Consider the following 19,992-nt stretch of genomic DNA (forward strand, 5'->3'; position numbering starts at 1 on the left):
ATATGACCTGGATTATATGATTTTTAATTGTTTTAATGTTAATGTTTTCATTGGTTGGTTATTTGTTGATGTATGTATACATGCGTCATTGAATTGTTGCCTTTGTAAGGCCGCCTTGAGTCCCCTTAGCAGGAGGGATACAAGTATGGTAAATAAATAAATAAATAGGCTGAAGAGAGAAACAGCACAGTGGTTTGCCTATTGGACTCCATGTGGCTCTACACTGCTGAATGAATACAATGGCTCGATGCAATTGAATCCTGGGAGTTGCAGTTTGGTCAGGCTCCTGCACTCTTTGGCAGGGAAGGCGAAAGACCTTGTAAAACGACAACCCCATGTCACACTCTCTCAGCCTCTGATGGAGGCAAAGATCAACTCCTTTCCAAACAAACTTGGCTAAGAAAGAAACCTCAGTGATGGGTTGGGTTGGCCTTCTGGTCAATGGGAATTAACCTGAAAGCACACCACCACAAACAACCTGGTGGGTGGGTTGTTGTGAGCTTTCTGGGCTGTATGAGCATGTTCCAGAAGCATTCACTCCTGATCTTTTGTCTGTATCTATGGCAGGCATTCTCAGAGGTTGTGAGGTATGTTGGAAACTAGGCAAGTGAAGTTTATATATCTTTATATGTCCAAGGTGGGAGAAAGAACTCTTGTCTGTTTGAGGTAGGTATGAATGTTTCAATTGGCCACCTTGATTAGCATTTAATGGCCTAGCAGTTTCAAGGTCTGGCTTCTAACTGCCTGGGGGAATCTTTTGTTGGGAGGTGTTGGGAGGTGATTAACTGGCCCCGATTGTTTCTTGTCTGGAATTCCCCTGTTTCTGAGTGTTGTTCTTTATTTACTGTTATGATTTTAGAGGGTTTTTAAAAAATTTATGGGGGATAGTGCCTTGTCTGCTTTGTGGTTTCATTGCTTTTTAGGGTCATCAAGGAGAAGACAGTCACTGCTGCTTTGTACGATTGGCAGGATTTGGGATTGGTATCAAATATATTTAAGAATAAGAGCAGAGAAGTCACACTGTGCAGGTGTATGTCTTCTGGCATCATTTCATCATCTCTCGCCATCTTTAAGGTCCTCAATAAGATACTTCTGCTTAACCTTCAATGCCTCATAAAGACGATCCTTGCAAAAGCGGTTCCAGCTTGGGAGGAGCATGTAGAGCTCCCGCATTTTATCCTGGGAGGTCTTCATGGAGAGGATTTTTTGGTATTGCTCATAATCCAGGACAGCCCCATAAAGCATATCCAAGATTCCCTCTACATTGCCGGTCCGCCTTATCAGCATCTCTCGGTGCCGCTCAACGAAGTGCATTCCTGGTGCATCAGGCAGATGTTCCTCTGAACGAAGGGAGGGAAAGAAAGAATGCATAAAAATTAATCACATATAATGCTGTGACATCTTAGAGCTAGGGAAAAGGTAAAGTGACCACCTGTTGGATACTTAGCTCTGCCACCAAGCAACTCTGATTTCCAGAAAATTGGAGGGATTAAGAGAGCCTAGAATAGAAAGAGGGACTCACCTTCTGTCTCTGGATTTGCACCAACATCGACTGGTCTGTGGGTTGGCCTGCAAGCAGCAGCACCTGGAAAAGGAAGAAACAGCAACTGTGTGTTTAAACTGCATTAATCAGGGAGTGGAAACAGTGTAGTCACATGTGACACCAAAGATTATTTTGTATAAAAAAATTGCCTTTAAATGTGCAAACTGCCTCCTACATGTTTATCAGAATCTCTCTATCCTGGATATTTTTAGGCATGGGAGCAGCTCTTTTTCCCCAAAGGAATTTCCCCCCCTGGAGGTGATGCCGAGCATCTCCCCCCCCCCCCTCCCAAGTACTTATAGTTCTGCCAAGGGCAAGGACACCAGACTACACAGCAAGGGTTAAGTCTTGGCCACATTGCCAAGGCACTGACAACAACAAGGACCCCATGAGGTTTTTTTGGGAAATGGCTGGACCTTGGGACTTCTGCCCTTTTGTGGGAGTTGTAGTTCCCCAAGGGCTGAGCGATGGATTCTGTTATTGATCAACTCAGCGCCCATCTGCTGATTCCAGCCTGAATCCATGACTCTCTGCTGAGTGGACTGGACTGTTTGCCACAACCCTGGCCATGAACTTTCTATCAATGCTTGATTTGAACTGCTAGCAACCTCTGCTTCCACATGCCCTTCCTAAGAGCATGGGATTTCCAGTTTGGACCTTAATAAAGATCAAATATTGAAATAACCTTTATGGGGTGGGATGGGGGTTCCTCTTCTGCTCTAACTCTGTATCAGTGATGCCTATTGCATATGATATTGATATATGTATGTAACCTTATGAATTTCCTCTGTACCCTCATCCCCTTGACCCCTGCCCCACAAAAACTGCTGTGACCAGGAACTGCCTGGGGGAGGGCTACAGCCTCTCCCTCAATCACCCTTGATTGTTTCAATTGCATGGACAATGCTGTTGCTCCCCCAACCCTGGCCATCGGAGCAGGCCAGCCAGGAGAGGAGGGTCAACAGGAACTCGGAAAGAAAAGATTGATTGAATCAACCAGGTATCGTTGACCCCCCCGAGGTCCGATATCGAAAAAGCCTTTTCATATTTTCCCCAAATCCCATCACGGACCAGGCAGTTCATTGTTCCCCTATCTGACATCCCGCCGGTGAGGATAAAAGCCTCACATTCCAGCTGGCGAATGCCCTTAAGCAGATTATTTCCTCAGCCTTTGTCAAACTTCATCCCGCCTCCTAGCTGCCGATTGGTCCATCTTCAGAGGCGCTAGGAAGGCACTGATTGGCCCCTCAGAGGCAGCGGAGCTCGCTGATTGGTCTAGAGGCAAGGCGGGCTGCCAAGCCTCCTCCCAGCTGTTCCGCGGCCAGCCAATCAGCATGAAGCCGGCCGGCAGAGGGCGGGCGGGAATTTTGAAACTGTTTTCCTTTGTCTGCATGCTATAAAAATGCTTGGAAATTCTGTAAAATTATGCTTGCGGTGGAATGATCCCTGCAATGCATCTGATCTCAGCTGAATCACAAATAAACCTCGGTTGCTGGAAAGAAACCTCTTCCACCTTGATGAGGCATTATTATTTGTAATATTTTTTTTTACTCTTTGGATTGGCTCTCGCTGACCTCACCAAGGTTCCAGGGCCCTTTTGAGCGGTCCTCAGGGATCTCCTCCGCCGGGAGACCCTACTAAAATCAGCTCGATATCAGAGGGACATTGCAACTAATACAGCCCTCCCAGGGCTCTTCCACACAGCCCTATATCCCAGAATATCAAGGCAGAAAATTCCACAATATCTGCTTTGAACTGGGTTATCTGAGTCCACACTCAGATAATGTGGGATTTTCTCCCTTGATATTCTGGGATATAGGGTTGTGTGGAAGGCCCCCCAGGTTCCTCAGGGGAATAATCTGACAAATATGATTTAAAAAATGACAAGATATGAACCAATTCCTCTGGAACAGGTTCAGACAAAGTGTTCTTCCACAGGTTTTTATCAAACTGCAGTTCCCACCAGTCCTAGATGGGGTAGCCAATTGTCATGAAAATAAGATTCATAGCTTGATGGCATCGGACTGATGATTGTCCAATTCTGTTATATTCATATGTAGCCCATGGGCTGTTTAAACATGTAATTAAAACAGCCCATTGTTAGACTCTTCTCATTCAGCAAAGTTGGGGTTTCATATATTAATACATGTAAACACTGAAAAGAAAACAAAACAAATTATTTTAATTAAGATAAGCACTTGGAAACCCTGAATGCTGAATCAACATCATGAAATTAACTTAATCTAGATATACAGCCCCTTCTATAAAGCAGATAATGTGGATTTTATATGGCAATATAGATGGGGCCTACACTGCCATATAAAATCCAGATTATCTGCTCTGAACTGGATTATATGGCAGTGTAGACTCACAGAATCTGGTTCATCTGGATTCTCTGCTTTGATAATATGAATTATATGTCAGTGTAGACCCAGCTTTAGCTGCACAGAATTCAGTCTTCACTACCAAACTATCAACAGTTCGATCTACAATTTGCTTTTGATGTATAAAATGTAGATGTTAAAATAAGAAAATATGTATTTGTGGTCTAGAAAATGAGGACAATGGTCTTCTATTGCACAGGCATTATTTGAGAACTAAAAAGGCTATATTGTAAACTATTATTGGTGGGATACGGCAGAGCAGTCAGCAGAGCTTTAATCCTGGTTGTGGAAGAGCATGGGTTTTAGGTACAGCACCGATTACAAGCGGAATCTGTGGGTTTCAAAGTTATAGTTAGAAAGGAGAATTTAAATAAAACAGTCAAAATAGATGGAACTGCCCCTTCCTTCTCAAACACACACAAAATTATAGTCTGAGGCCCCTTTTAAACTGTCCTTATATCCCAGGATCCGAACCCAGATTATATGCTTTGAATATAATCTGAGATAAACAAATAATCCTGGGATAAAAGGACAGTGTAGAAGGGGCCTGAGATTGCTACAATGTCACAGCTATGGTCTTCTGATCCAACTGCCACCTCCTCCTTCCTCTCCAGTAAGGCACCATTGTGGTGGCCACTGATGTGTCTTGATAGCTAGTAGGGTGGAGGGGAACACAAGCCATGATATATATAATATATAATATAACTTTATTTTTATACCCCGCCTCCATCTCCCTGAAGGGACTTGGGGCAGCTTACAAAGGGACAAGCCCAAGGATTACAAGTTAAAACCGACATAGTAAAATACAATAAACAACAACAGATAATAAAAGATTAAAATCAATTGCCATCATAAAAACAACACCCTGGCTGGCCAACCATTTGAAGCAGGGTTCAGGCTCAAAGTAAGTGCAATGAAACCTTGGTAGAGCTCAGGGAAGGTGAAATAGTCAGTGGCTGGGTTGCCAGGATAATGCCCTTGGCCATTAAAGTGTCATAAGTAAAGAAAAGAGGCCAACTAAAGTGCAGAAACTTAGATAAGGTCAGGATAATTCTCTAGTGAACCACCTAGTTGAAAGCACAACGAAACAACCAAGTTTTTAATTCCTTGTGAAAAATGGAGAGAGTGGGGGCCTGCCTGATCTCCCTGGGGAGGGAGTTCCAAAGCCAAGGGGCCACCACTGAGAAGGCCCTCTCCCTCGTCCCCACCAACCGCACCTGAGACGGTGGTGGGAGCGAAAGGAGAGCCTCCCCAGAGGATCTTAGAGTATGTGCTGGTTCATAGGGGAAGATGCGCTCGTGAAGTTAGGCAGGTCTCGAACCGTTTAGGGCTTTGTAGGTGATTACCTGCACTTTGTATTGGGACTTACTGGCAGCCAATGGAGCTGTTTGAACAGTTGCAGTTTCTGGCCATCTTCAAAGGCAGCCCCACGTAGAGTGAGTTACAGTAATCCAACCTGGAGGTAACTAGGGCATGGACCATCATGGCCAAGTCAGACTTCACGAGATATGGGTGCAGCTGCCGCACAAGCTTTAATTGGGCAAAGGCCCTCCCAGTCACTGCTGATCACTTGATATAGGATCTTGATCATACTTTCCAGGACCAAATCAAGGCTACAATGAACATATGCAATTCCATGGGTGGAGCATGTTGCTATGATCACTTAATGTGTGATCTTGCTCCTACTTCTAGGACCAAATTAAGGCTGTAATTGACCTTGGGCTCCTAGGCTGATGTGAGTCCCTCATGAACACACATTTTGCATCTTCAAGCACCAGACATGTTCACAGAATCTTCCTCACCTTCTATGGGAGGCAAAATAGTAGACTTCAAGTCGTCTGGAAAACAGGAAAAGAAGACAGTCGGAGAGAGAATTTGAGTGACACAGTTTTCTGAACCTTAAATCCCACACTTAGAACCCACGTAGGACTTCACCACATTAGTTAAAGCCTACTACATTCTGCACTTAAAATCTGGGCATCCACTGGGCTTACTACATTAGTTTGGGTTAAAGTGTAGTTTTTTGGTCTTTCAAACGTAGGGGACAGCAGTGTTTTTCAACATATCAAGATGAGGTGAAGAAATTGATTTTTCTTAACTCTCCGGTTGTTTTTTTTTTAACCAGATTTCTAATGAAGTAGCAATTGTTGCTCCCAGTTGAAAATGTGGGAGGGGAAGTTATGGGAGGAGCTAAAACACCCACCCCGGTTAGGAAGAGTTCTGTCACCGTCACTTCCTTGGTCTTTGCCAAATAATTTCTTTTTTTAAAGCCTTGGAAATAATCTCCACTGAGTTCAGTTAAACTCTAACACCTTTCAGGGCTGCCTGGCCATGTTCCAGAAGCATTATCCCCCCAGTGGCAGGCATCCTTTCTGGGAAGTTAGAATGTAGAAATTGGTGACTTTGAATAGAACTGAATAGCCTTGCAGCTTCAAAGCTTGACTGCCATTATGCAATGATGCAAGTATCCAGATCTTTGGGATTCAGAAGCAGGAGTATATGGCAGAGTAGATGGGGGCCCCACTTATCAGAGGCAAGCGGGAATAATGCAATTGGTGACCTTGATTATCACTGAATAGCCTTGCAGCTTCAAAGCCTGACTGCCATTATGCAATGATGCAAGTATCCAGATCTTTGGAATTCGGAAGCTGGAGTATATGGCAGTGTAGATGGGGCCCTACACTGTAGATGCGCCCCCCACTTATTAGGAGCAATTGGTGAACTTAATTAGCATTGAATAACCTTTCGGCTTCAAGGTCTGACTGCCATTATGCAATGATGGAAGTATCCCCTAGTAATTTGGTTGTATATGATTATGAAAGTATTATACAGTGTATATGCAACTTTGTTCCCAGAACACATACAGCTAAGTTGCAGAGTTTGTCCCCCTTCTCACATGCCAGAAATGACACTAAAATACCGAATCCTTCTTTCTTCCCCCCTCGACAGCATCCCAAAGGGACAAACTGAGGTATCTTTAAGAAAAAAAACCTCAGAGGAATGGTGAGTGGGGCCTAATGTCTGCAAAAAAAGCTGAGTACACTGGAAAAGTAAACCAATGTGGAGTCAGACACAACTCTCCTCTCCTAGAATCATAGAGTGGAAGAGACCTCATGGGCCATCCAGTCCAACCCTCTGCCAAGAAGCAGGAAAATTGCATTCTAAACACCCCTGACAGATGGCCATCCAGCCTCTGTTTAAAAGTTTCCAAAGAAGGAGCCTCCACCATACTCCGGAGTAGAGAGTTCCACTGCTGAACGGCTCTCACAGTCAGGAAGTTCTTCCTAATGTTCAGATGGAATCTCCTTTCTTGTAGTTTGAAGCTATTGTTCCACTGCATCCTAGTCTCCAAGGAAGCAGAAAACAAGTGTGCTCCCTCCTCCTTATGACTGCCTCTCATGTATTATACATGGCTATCATGTCTCCTCTCAGCCTTCTCTTGTTCAGGCTAAACATGCCCAGCTCTTTAAGCTGCTCCTCATAGGGCTTGTTCTCCAGACCCTTGATCATTTTAGTTTCCCTCCTCTGGGCACATTCCAGCTTGCCAATATCTCTCTTCAATTGTGGTGCCTAGAATTGGACACAGTATTCCAGGTGTGGTCTGTCCAAGGTAGAATAAAGGAGCAGTGTAACTTCCCTGGATCTAGACACTATGCTCCTATTGATGCAGGCCAAAATCCCATTGGCTTTTTTTTTGCCATCGCACCACATTGTTGGCTCATGTTTAACTTATTGTCCATGAGGATTCCAAGATCTTTTTCACATGTACTGTTCACGAGCCACGCATCCTTCATTCTGTATCTTTGCATTTCATTTTTTCTGCCTAAGTGGCGTATCTTGCATTTGTCACTGTTGAACTTCATTTTATTAGTTTTTCCCATCTCTCTAACTAGAGAGATGGGCCAAAATTAATTAGGGACTTCCCAGCTTAATGTGGTGAAGTCCCTAATTAGGGATTCCACTCACCTTTTCTTATGAGGGCCATCCAGACCAATTCATTTGTATACTTTTCCATCAGGGAAATACTTAGTTCATCTTTCATAGTTTTAGCATATACTTCAAGGTACTGCTGTTCCATGTCTGCAGGCAGGTATTTCAACTTCAAGTGCTGTGGAAGTGAGTGAGAGTTCAGAGTGTGACACTATTGCCTTGCTCACAGCTTTTCACCCAGCTCGGCCTTCCATGTTAACAAGACACTATTGTTCTTTTGACTGGGAAGAACTTGAGCCAAAACCTAATATAAGAATAATTCCTTCAAGCAAATAAACAATCGAACCTTTGTAGCAATACAAGATTTGCATCCCTACCTTATTTTTTTGGTTGGCAGGCTGACAAAATATGTATGTATGCATTTATTTGAAGAATTTATATTCTGCCCTTCTCACTCTGAAGGGGGCTCAGGGCGAATCACAGAACATACATATGTGGCAAACATTCAATGCAATTTATACACAGACAAGACAGGCAATTGAACATAGATAGAGGTATATAGGTTTTTCCCATCTTTCCATGTAGCCTCCGAGTCTCACCTCTGGACAGACGGCAACATCAGTCATCTTTCGCAGAGAGAAGCAGGAGCCGATTTTTAGAGCCTTCAGGGTATCAGGTGGTTTCCGAATTCTCTGTGAAGCATAGTTCAGTTCAAGCTCATTGACAGCCTGGGAAGAGAAAACAAGATCACTTCTGAGATAGCCAGTGAGAGTGGACTTTACTGCACAAGGTTCTAAAAGTATGCTCTGGTGTTGCAAACTTGTGTTTGTAGAATGGCAGATGGCATTTGAATCATCCAATGAATCATCTGAGCAATGGTGTTATGCCTCTGCTTGTAGTCTGTCTACATGATCTTCTTGCAGCAGCTGAGGATGTGATCTGTTGTTTCATCTCCTTCCTTGCAGAGTCTACATTTGGGATCTGTCGTTGACTTTTCAATTCTGGCTTTGATAGCATTTGTTCTAATGGCTTGTTCTTGGCTCTTCGTCTCCTTTTTCAAAATCACATTTGTGAGCCACAGCCATGTTGTTGTTGTTGTTGTTGTTATTATTATTATTATTATTATTATTATTATTTGCACAATTTGGAGAGGAAAGGAGGAAGGCAACCCCCCTCCCATCTCCAAACTACATAGGCACCTTTTCTGATATTGATAAAGGAGTGCAGCAATAGCTAGGAGCAAAAATACAACACAGGTCAGTGGAGTCCCCCTTTCCCTCCAGTGTGGAGTGCTGGCAAAGTGGGATGGTGGCACTGGCTCATTTGAACAGAAGGGCCAGTTCTGACTCCTCAGCAACTTAACTACAGAACCTTTGCAAACTTTAGTTTGTAGGAAGCATGGTTACTGTTTGAAACTTAGCTGTGAGAAGACCGATTACATGTTCCACCAAAAGCTGTACACTTTTTGTCAGCAGAAGCTATGTACTACAGACTGGCTTACAATCAATTCACAGCCCTTATCTCTAAGATACTGATTTCTGAAGAGAACTTTTACAGAGGGTGTCATGAGGACATGACATGATGTAAGGTTTGCCATGCCAGTCCAGTGTGATCTTTCTCATTAGCAACACCTAGGGACAGGCATGTAGCCGGGGGGGGGGGGGGCTTCAGCCCCCCCCCCCAAATTCTCATGGTGGTTTGCGAAAAGGCCTTACTGGTGCATTATTTAAACTGTTATGTTTATTCATATCATGATCTGATCACCATTCTCAATATATCCCATATGCATGGGGGTATTGGGGTAATGATACAAAAGTTTTGCTAGGCTAGACCCTCTTTCACTCAGACTCAGCCCCCCCGAAACCCTCCTGAAAAAAATTCACCCCCCCCCCCCCGAAACGAAATCCTGGCTATGGGCCTGCCTAGGGAAGTTAGAGGTTCCCAATTACCTTTTTCAAGGAAGAGTCATTGGGAAGGAGGTAGAAGTGTAATTTCATGCTTTGGACTCGAAGGTCTTGATACAGTAGGGCCACCGCATGGACTTTTATCTTTCGTTTAAACCATGGTCTCTTGAAAACAACTCCACGAGGAGAGAACGCAGGATTTTTCAACTCCACATGATATGATCCCACTGAGTCTGGCTTCTCCAAGCTCATGCCTTCTTCAGCAAAATGTGCCAGATAGATGTCAGGACAGCCTTTACCTGACAAAGGAATACAGAGGAAACCTATTCTAGCCACAGCAGCTGGCTCAGGAAACTGGATGTGGAAAAAAAGCTCTTTCATTACTAACGCCTTTCGCTCACACAGTCCTGGTTCAAAACATAACAATAGAAATACCTTATACTACATCTTGTGTTTGAATAAACACTGAACTCTCTTTTTTGTATGCTTTGATAGCTTCTTAATAGTCATCTGACATTATGATTCCACTTCCATGGCTGTCTTGTATGAAACCCTGGGGGTTATAATTTTGTAAAATGCTAGAGTCCGCTGGCTGAGGCTTGCAAAACTCACCTTCAAACTACAAAGCCTGGGATTCCAGATGATGGAACTCTGGAATTTCAAGTAGAATTACAGTATTATAAGTGCCCAAGGGTTCTAAGCACCTGTAATGGGCAGACTGTATTATTATTTTATTCTTATTCTTATTATTTACAGTATTTCTATGCTGCCTTTCTCAGTCTGAAGGTGACTTAAGGCAGCTTACAAATTGGCAGCAATTTGATGCCGCACAGTCATAAAATACAATTAAAAGCATTTAAGATACAATATAAAAACCAAATAAAAATAATTAAAAACATATAATCACCAGTGACTTCCTGTTAACTCATTTTCCAGAAGCATTGTTTAAGCCATTCTATGCTCACTTTTTCCTAGTTCCATGTTATCTGTTACACTGAAAGTCCAAAAGCTTATTTGAAGAGCCAGGTTTTTACTTTTTTCTGATATGCCAGGAGGGAGGGGGGCTGATTTAATATCCCTAGGGAGGGAGTTCCATAGCCAAGGGACTGTGGCAGTCATTAGGAAGAAAAGTAATGAGAAACTAATGAAATTAATGAGGAAGTCTTACCTTAAAGGCTTTCTTAAGGTTCGGGGGTAGAATTCTGGTGGAAGGGAAACTAACAGATGGAACAAGACTGGGACAAGGCAGGAGAAGCCATATCTTAAGTAAACAAATAGAAGGACGGCTATGTGCTAAATGCGGAAGGTCAGAGAATTGGCTCTAAAAGTAAATCGATAATTATTGATCCAAAACAAACATCTGAAGATATGGTACAACAGCGCCATCTATCCTCCATCTGATGTAAATAGCAGGTAATTCAGTCCTATGAACAATCCTACATAAGTAAGAATATAGGAAAATAATGTGAAAGTAATTACAGAAGAATTAATAAGGGAAATGCTTGCTTTGAATAAGTTAAAGATACATATATAAAGATATATGGAGTCATATATGTGTGAAGAGATATATGAAGTTAAGATTCACTTTTACGTAATTCATCTAGGAACGTGGCTGGTCAGCTGATGAAAGGGGAGCAGTGGAAATTATAGTATCTTGCCAACAAGTGTTCTTGGCCACGATTCCTCGAGGACAAACTGATATTGATTAGATTGTGTAAATGTCAAGAGAGTTATGCGCATGTGCGAACTAGGTAATTCTGCCTATAAATACTGGATGCTTTTGGGGTAGTGCTCTGTGCCACATCAGCCATTTTGAGAAGCTGGGGCGCCCTTACCCGGGGTAAGCATTAAATTCTGTGAACTTGCAAAAGCTGTCTCTGTCTCTTCCTTCTTCACTGATCTCTTGGAATCCTGGAAATCGGGGACACCCCCTCAATAGGACCACCACAAAGAAGGCCCTGTCTCTCGTCCCCGCCAGGCACGCCTGCGACGAAGATATTTTTTTGTCGTGTCAGGAGCAACCGCTCCTGTTGTGAGAGAATTGGCCATCTGGATGATTTTTTTTAATGTTTTATCATCCTTGTGGGAGGCTTCTCTCATGTCCCCACATGAGGAGCTGGAGCTAATACAGGGAGCTCATCCACCTCTCCTTGGATTCAAACCTGCGACCTGTCGGGCTTCAGTCCTGCCGGCACAGTGCTTTAACCCTCTGCACCACCGGATCGAGAGAGATACCTTCAGACAGGTAAGCTGTACCTTAAACATAACTTTAAGCCCCCTCTATACTGCTTTATAATCCAGATGATCAAATCAGATAATACATATTATCTGATTTGAACTGGATTATATGAGTTTACACTGCCATATAATCCAGTTCAAAGCAGGTAATCTGGATTTTATATGCCGGTGTAGAAAGTAGGCTTGGGTAACCATGGAAAAATTTGGTTCTAAACTCGTTTTGTTTTTAGGGGGCCCTTGCGTTTTGTTTTTTTTAAGAATTCCGAAATTTTCCTTTTAAAAATTTTGAAATACACGAAATTTCGTAAAATTACGAATCGATTCGTTAATGGCGGACACGATATGCTAAAAAAACCTCCAAATGGGACAGGGGGAACTTCTGAAGCTTCCCTCTCCCTCTGTTGTTGACTGTTGGTGTGATAAAACAAACAACAACTATAAAACTTGCACCAGACATGCGAAAATAATTACGAAATAATTACGAAATAATTACAAATAATTGTTTGAATCTTAATTACTCCTCACACTATTCCTGCATGACTCAATATTGGATCGTAAACTAATTTAAATACGAATTAATAACGAATTACGAAATTAACTAACAAAACCGCCCAAGCCTAGTAGAAAGGTACCCTAGTCAAAACTGCCAGCTGGCTATCGAGTTTGATCTTGTTCATCTTGTATTTTGCTGATCTCAGACCTTTCTAAATAGTGGTAAAAAGGAAGGAAAGGAGGGAGGGCTGGGTGTCATACATATAAAGGCAGTCCCTAAGTTGTGACCAAGATGGGTTCTGTAGATTTGCTCTTACGCTAAATTTGTTCGTAAGTCGGAGTAGGTACATTTTAAAGTGTAATTCCAACCAAAAATGTATACTTTTAAAGCTCTGGAGAACAAAGGAAAGGGTTAACACACATGTGGTGTTTGGTTTGCAGTCTGTGTCCCTGTTCAGAAGATTTCACTCACTTTCTGTCCCTGTGATGATTGGACTTTGAAAAATGTGGCTGGTTGTGGAAACAAGAACTGGTGAGGAAGCTTCAGTGAAGGCATCTTTTCTCCATGATGACTCTTCCAAGAGTGAACTTCCCTTCCTAGAGGCAGATTTAGCTCACTTCCTGTTGTCTCACCCCCGTTCTTAATTATGAATCATATATAAGCCAGATGCTTGTAACTTGGGAGCTGCCTGTATATTGGTATCTTCTTGTAATATCATGGAAAGGACCTTTGTAAACATTTAGGTGAACTCCTAACTTGATGAAGAAAGCTCAGAGCCTCTGCTTAAAGAGTGAGACTACTCTTTTCCCAGTAATAGGTTCTGTACTAGTTGCTATTATTGTTAAAATATGCATAAAAGTCAAGGTGAATCTTAAATTAGTATTATGACAAATACAAATGTATTAACTTTAAAAAATAATATTCTAAACTGGGCTTTTACTAGGAAATTTGCAGGCGCACAGCTATTAGTTTGCTCTCCTCTTTAAGATTCCTCCAGTTGTGCTTATGTATATTCACATTCTGTGTCCTGTTATACCTTCAAGACAAAGGAAGTGAGGAAAGTGAACGGCTGCCACAGCCTCTTTGGGGTGCGCCTGGATGTTGAGCAAAGGCCCCACAATATCCCACTGCTTTTTATGCTCCTCATTGAGATACTTTGACCATACATCAAAGTAGTAGGTGAAGGTGACAGCTGCTCTCACATCAAATATCAGATCAGTAATGCAGCAGCGGAAGGAACCCATCTTGGTGCAGTTCAATCTGAAAACAATAAAAAGAAAGACAAAAGGCAAAGGGACTTTGAGCAGGGATCCATATAGTTTCAACTGATATTTTTCGAAGAGGTCTGAGGTACTCTAGGATCACACTGCAACTTATATGAAATAACTTTTTGAATTATCTGTTTCTTTTGTTCATCTGAATGAGATACAAGTGAGTGAATGACCTGTAGAATTGGCCTCTTAGCCAAGTATACAGTTATCTGAGGGCGCTTCCATACAGCACTAAATCACGGGTTTTAAAGAGGGGCAAAAAATCCCAGGACTTCAGAAGAGGTCCACATACAGACTTGTTGGTCCTGGGATTTCTGTCTCCGTTGTCCAGACTTGAGGCTTTGTTTTGAGATTTAGAAGCTCCCAAGATGGCTGCCACGGGACTTCCACAATTTTTTAAAGAACAATGAGATGTAGATATGAGGAGATTTGGATATGCAGATCACTCCAAAAGTTCCATTCTTTGTCCTGACGAGCGAAATGGTGCCCTACAGACATTTCATGAATTATCTCCCACACAAACAAACCTAATGGGGTAGGATCACTTCTGCCCAAGTCAGCACTGCACAATCAAACAGGAACACACACTTTCAAGCCAGGAACAGAACTTTGTCATTATTGACGTTTTTTAGAGACTAGCTGTCCAGACAGATTTAATTGTGTACTTGTGACATGGAACAAGTGGCTGCTCCTATTAGCCACCTGCAGAACCTTGGCTCTCGGTATTTACATTCCCCTCAAGCACATCCATGTTCCAACAGCCAGTAGTACGTTTTTGCCATTTACTAAACTGTAATTAATTTAATTTAATTTAATTTACTTCTCTTATATACCGCAATTCTCAGCCTAATGGCGACTCATTGCGGTGTAAACTGTACCCTTGCTGTAAGCATACACCCAATCAGGAACCAACATGTATAACCCAGCAACATCATCCTATTGTTCCCGGGTACAAGTACACTATGAAACCTGTCTGCACAGATAGCCATATAAGGTCTGAGTAATTACAGTAATGATGACATTCTGTTCCAGGTTTGAAAGTGTCCATTCCTGTTTCATTGTGTACTACTTAATGTGAAAATACTTGTTGCACCCCAGGAACTTAATTTTTCTGCCACAAACTTCATTAAACAGGTGAAGGACAAAGTTCCTCTTCCCGGGACAAAGTTTTTGCCTTCTACTCAAGTGTCATCTTCTTTTTAGGAACTGACCAATCAGGAACAAACATCTAAAACCTGGGAACAAACCCAGATTAAAAAATCCTGTGATTTCTGATTTCAGGGACATACAGACATACAAATATCTGCATATTTGGCTCAAAACCATGATATTCCCGCACCTGGAAATCTCACATTTTTTGCCTTTTGCAGTGATTGCTTACGCATTTTGAGGGAAAACATACCAGAAATCAAAAAAGCTTGAAAACCACTGGCCAAAAATAGATATTCATGTGCTCACCTGTACATATTGTAGCCCCTTTGAAGGTCCGAAACTGTTTCAGGTTGGATGCTTACTGCATAATTCTGTAACAAAACAGTCACCTTTGATGTAGCCATCTCATCTGAAGTTAGAGCAATTAACAGAGATCTTTTGGGCTGAGCTCCATCCCTTCCAGTCAGAAAAGGTTCCTCTAAACGTGGTATGGTCTGTATTCATGGGACCCTAAGAGCCCACTCTCTGTCACACATCTAGAAACCCAACTCTATGAGGTGGGATATAAGACAACTGGACACACCTTTATCTAACATGGCAATTCATGTCATTGTTGGAGATACAACAAGATGCCCTTAAATAAAAGGAGAATACGTCACTTTTCTATTGGACGAAAGTGTTTGGATGGAGACTCAACAAAAAACACAAAGTTTTAAGGAGCAACTTTAAATGTGTTATAAATCAGCACTAATTACTAGCCTGGATGAGCCCAATCTAAATAAGTCCATGGAGGTGGTAGTGGGGTGAGCTGGTGATAGTGAGCCTTCCCACAATGAGCTATAAAGCTAAATCCCATGGCTCCCATTAAAAATGCATCTATCTGTGCATTACTCCCATACACAATTAATTTGGATCAGATGATTTCAGCTTACCAAAATTAGACAGTCAATGCATTTGAAAAATGGATTTAATTCTTCAGTGTTCTCCTCAATTTTTTCTTCTCCTGCAAATAGGGGAATAGATTTAAATGACAGCTCTCTGCTCCATAATACTCTCTGCATAGTTGATAGTCACTAAACAGGAAGGTATGGGATGGAAACAGAGAATGTAAAGGATAGATTTTTGCTCATGATAAATTAATAGTTTACAATATCTTTCCCTCACACTGTTTGTAAAGGGAAGATGATGTTATCCTGTTGTAGCAGAAAAGGGGAGCTGGAGAAGGAATGCAACATATCTTTCAACATGATTTATTGTTATTGTCGTTATAATCTTAAAGAGTTCCTCTTGTCTTGTTTACTATTTTACTAATATTAGCAAATCCGTAAATGTTAATAAAACTGTGATCGCACCCGGGGAGTTTTCTTCTTCTTCACAATTAGGACTAAAAGTTGAAAGTTCACAGTATGGAGAAGATTGTTGATGTTCACCACAAAGGCTAATTTAAGCAACTACTAATTTAATCAACTACAATTTAATCAACTACCAAGTTTGCAAATTTTGTCGTTTTCTGTCTGTTTGTTTGTTTGTTTTTGTTAAAAATGTAATACAAATGTCTGGTTGCTGATGACATGATAAATAAATAAACCTCAAAGGCTAATCCATCTTCCAGTCAAATTTAGTAACATTTATTTTAGAAGTAACAAAATAGCTTGCCTTTATGATGATTTACAAAGCCAATGGAAGGGAAGGTTTTTAGACCTTGGGCATCATAATGAAGAGAAACACTTGGAATCCCTAAATGTGGAATCAGCATAATCCTATAAAGCTGGCCAAAACCTAGTATTCACCAGTGAGCCGTCAATAATTTGAACTTCTGTATAGACTCGAGTATAAGCCAACCCGATTATCAGCTGAGGCACCTAATTTGAGCACAAAAAAACCTGGGAAAACTTACTAACTCAAGTATAAGTCAAGGGTGGGAAATTCAGAATCTACGCGTAAATTTCAAAATAAAAATAGATACCAATAAAATTACATTAATTAAGGCATCAGTAGGCTAAATGTTTTTGAATATTTACATATAGCTGTAATTTAAGATAAGACTGTCCAACTGATTAAACCATTATTCTAACCTTCTTCAATGTAAATGCGCTTACGTATCCTTCCAATAATAATAGAGTGAAATAATAAATGTAGTAGTAGTAGTAGTAATAATAATAATAATAATAGAGCAAAATAATGGAAATATAATCATAACAATAACAAATAGAATAAAATAATAAATGTAATAATAATAATAAATAGAGTAAAATAATACTTGTAATAATTATAAATAGAGTAAAATAATGTAACTGTAATAATAATAAATAGAGTAAAATAATAAATGCAATAGAAATAATAACAGCAGAGTAAAATAATAAATAGCCATGGCTCAACTATAAGCCATGGGGGGGGGGGGGGGCTTTTTCTGCCTTAAAACTCCGCTTATACTTGAGTATATATGGTACATTTTATTTATATGGCCACCAGTTACTCCAGAGGAAGATAAAGGCCTGCTTCAAAAATTAAAAACAGGAAAAGCCCCTGAATTGTTTAAATGCAACATCACCTGGTGTGCTTCTATCCTGGCCAAACTGTTTACACATATCAACTAGACAGGAATCATACCAAATGGATGGAAAACTAGTATAATTGTCCCACTATATAAAAAGGGCCATAGAACTCACAATTACAGACCTGTTAGTATGCTGGACATAGTGTGAAAGATCTCTGGTAGGTTTTTGTTAAATAAATTACATAGCTGGGAGGGGAGAGTAATATAATAAAATGAAAGAACAAGGAGTTTTTTGTGTGTATCAGAAGTGACTTGAGAAACTGCAAGTGTGAGAAAACTGGCCATCTGCAAGGACATTGCCCAGGGGACACCTGGATGTTTGATGTTTTGCCATCCTTGTGGAAGGCTTATCTCATGTCGCCACATGGAGAGCTGGAGTTGATAGAGGTAACTCAACCCACTCTCGCTGGATTCGAATAACTGATCTGTTGGTCAACAATCCTGCTGACACAAGGGTTTAACCCATTGCACCACTGGGGGTTCCAAGGTGTTTTCAGAAAAGAAAATGGGAAGTTTTGAAGCCCTGCACTATACATTTAATATGTAATCCATGGTTTTGATGAAATGAAGCATTAAAGAAAACATGTCTTGCTGAAAGGCCTCTCTGAGCTTCCTCGGTGGCCAAGAAGAGCTGTGCTTCTTACTGGTGGAGAAGGGAAGAGAGGAGGAGGAAATTCTCACTTGATGCAAAATCTTGACCAATGTGCTCGAAGGCCAAATCAAGACTGTAATTGACCTTCCAGAGCTAGTGGGTTGGGGAGAGTCCCTCACACAATCACGTTTTGCATCTTCAAGCACCAAACATGCCCACAGAGCCTGACTCACCTATTATGGAATGGATATTAGCATACATCAATTCCTCTGAAATGAAAAAAGGAAAAGGAGAGTGTCAGAGAGAAAAATCTGGGTGAAATGGTTTTCTGAATACTAAATCCCATACTTTGGATCAATTATGAAATCCTCCCTTGGTCAAAGCTCACCTTTTTTAATGAAGGTCTTCCATACTAAATCATTTGTGTCGTCTTCGAGTAGGACAAGTTCTAGTACATCTTCCATGAACTCTAGATATAATTCAAGGTGTTGAAAATGTCTATCTGTAGGTGGATATTTAAAATGCAGTTTCTCTTTCTGTGGAAGTGAGAGTTCAGAGTGTATCAATATTGTTTCACTCACAGCTTTTTAAATAGCTCAGCTTTTCCTCTTAATAAAACACAATTGCATTTTTGATTGGGAAGAACCTGAGCCAAAATCTAATACTGTACTGTATGAATAAAAAATAATCCCTTTCTATAATATATATAACTGAATCCTAAACTGGTAGCAATGCAAAGTTGTTATGATGGCAAAACTTATCATTGTCTCTGAATCTCACCTCTGGATAGATGAATAAACCAGATGTGCTTTTCAGAACGAAGTGGGAGCCAATAATCAGAGGCTGCATGGTCTGGGATGGACATTGAACTTTATGATACAGTAATTCACGCTCATGGACAGCCTGGGAAGGGAGAACAAGATCAGTTTTGAGACATGCAGAGAGACACTAAGGTCCTAAGAGACTGGTCTGGTGTTGCAAATGTGTCCTTGTAGAGTGGTGAGGATAGAAGCTCTTCAGAGCATAAAAGGTTGCTGAAGTGCTTGATCAGCTTAGTACATGAGCTGAACCTTAAATACTCCTGAACTTTTGAATTGTCTGTTTTACTGGAAGATTTCAGCAACTCAAAAATGTAACCATTCTTGTATGATTTTGCTTTTTATATCTTCATTTCTGAGAACCTAGATTCTTTACCAATTCTGCCTACTCTCTGCAAAGCATCAAAAAGCTATGCATGTTGACTTCATGGACTTTACACTTAGATGAAGGAGAGTATATGGCTCAGTGTAGCATAGATCAACATGTATCCAGATATGGACCTATGCTACACTGAGCCATATACTCACTTGAGATGTTGGACTGAGACCATTGTGCATTATAAAATGTCATATGAACTGTGAAAATCATCGTTCTTCAATTCTTCCCCCAACTCTTTTCTATTACTGCCTTCTCTGGAAAAAGCATTTTACCATCTCCAACTATTTAAATATGGTATGAATCTGGAGCCATTTTCAAATAAACTCCTCCCACATTTGGGGCACAATCAAAATGTCATATGTTAGCACGGAGATATGTTATGCATCCTGAGCAAATCATACAGCCTAAGGGGCCATCTACAGGGGCCACAAAATCCAGGACTGGTCCAAACCAGCCCCAGATTCTGTCATGGTGTTTACACCATTTTGGTCTCAAACCATGGCAGGGGTAGCAGTGGCGCCCCGAGACAGAGCACACCAGTGAGCAACTGGCCATCATTGGACTCCTTTCTTCATGTCAGCACCTAATTGTCCAGCCATGATATTGATATTGTTTTAAATATGTTTGTTTGTGTTGATGTGTTGTTGCTGATTTTATTTTATTATGTTTGTTTTAATCTGTATTTTGTTGGCTTCTTCCCCTTGTAAGCCATCCCGAGTCTCTTCAGGGAG

At 41.2% G+C, this 19,992-nt stretch overlaps 1 protein-coding gene across 1 annotated transcript; it reads right to left on the reverse strand.

Annotated features, from left to right (window-relative positions):
• Positions 1-1,053: 1,053 nt before the first annotated feature.
• Positions 1,054-18,659, reverse strand: LOC137094780 (NACHT, LRR and PYD domains-containing protein 1b allele 2-like). The gene is made up of 10 exons (XM_067469605.1): positions 18,453-18,659; positions 18,298-18,333; positions 15,848-15,918; positions 15,222-15,286; positions 13,529-13,752; positions 9,807-10,060; positions 8,457-8,585; positions 7,894-8,035; positions 5,730-5,765; positions 1,054-1,340 (listed from the first exon to the last, which is right to left on the reverse strand). Exons 1-10 carry the CDS (start codon positions 18,526-18,528, stop codon positions 1,054-1,056), a joined length of 1,320 nt encoding a protein of 439 aa, XP_067325706.1. The 5' UTR covers positions 18,529-18,659.
• Positions 18,660-19,992: the final 1,333 nt, after the last annotated feature.

The sequence above is a fragment of the Anolis sagrei genome, chromosome 6 (genome assembly GCF_037176765.1).
Source record: "Anolis sagrei isolate rAnoSag1 chromosome 6, rAnoSag1.mat, whole genome shotgun sequence".
Classification (NCBI taxonomy): Eukaryota; Metazoa; Chordata; class Lepidosauria; order Squamata; family Dactyloidae; genus Anolis; species Anolis sagrei.

Bases quoted from the DNA above. Each gene is read 5' to 3' on its own strand.
- LOC137094780 (XM_067469605.1), bottom strand. From the start codon at position 18,528: ATGGAAGATGTACTAGAACTTGTCCTACTCGAAGACGACACAAATGAT. The intron at 18,334-18,452 runs GTGAGCTTTGAC...TTTTCATTTCAG, and splicing joins GAAGACCTTCATTAAAAAAG to AGGAATTGATGTATGCTAAT. The intron at 5,766-7,893 runs GTGAGTGGAATC...CCTGTTTTCCAG, and splicing joins GATGGCCCTCATAAGAAAAG to ACGACTTGAAGTCTACTATT.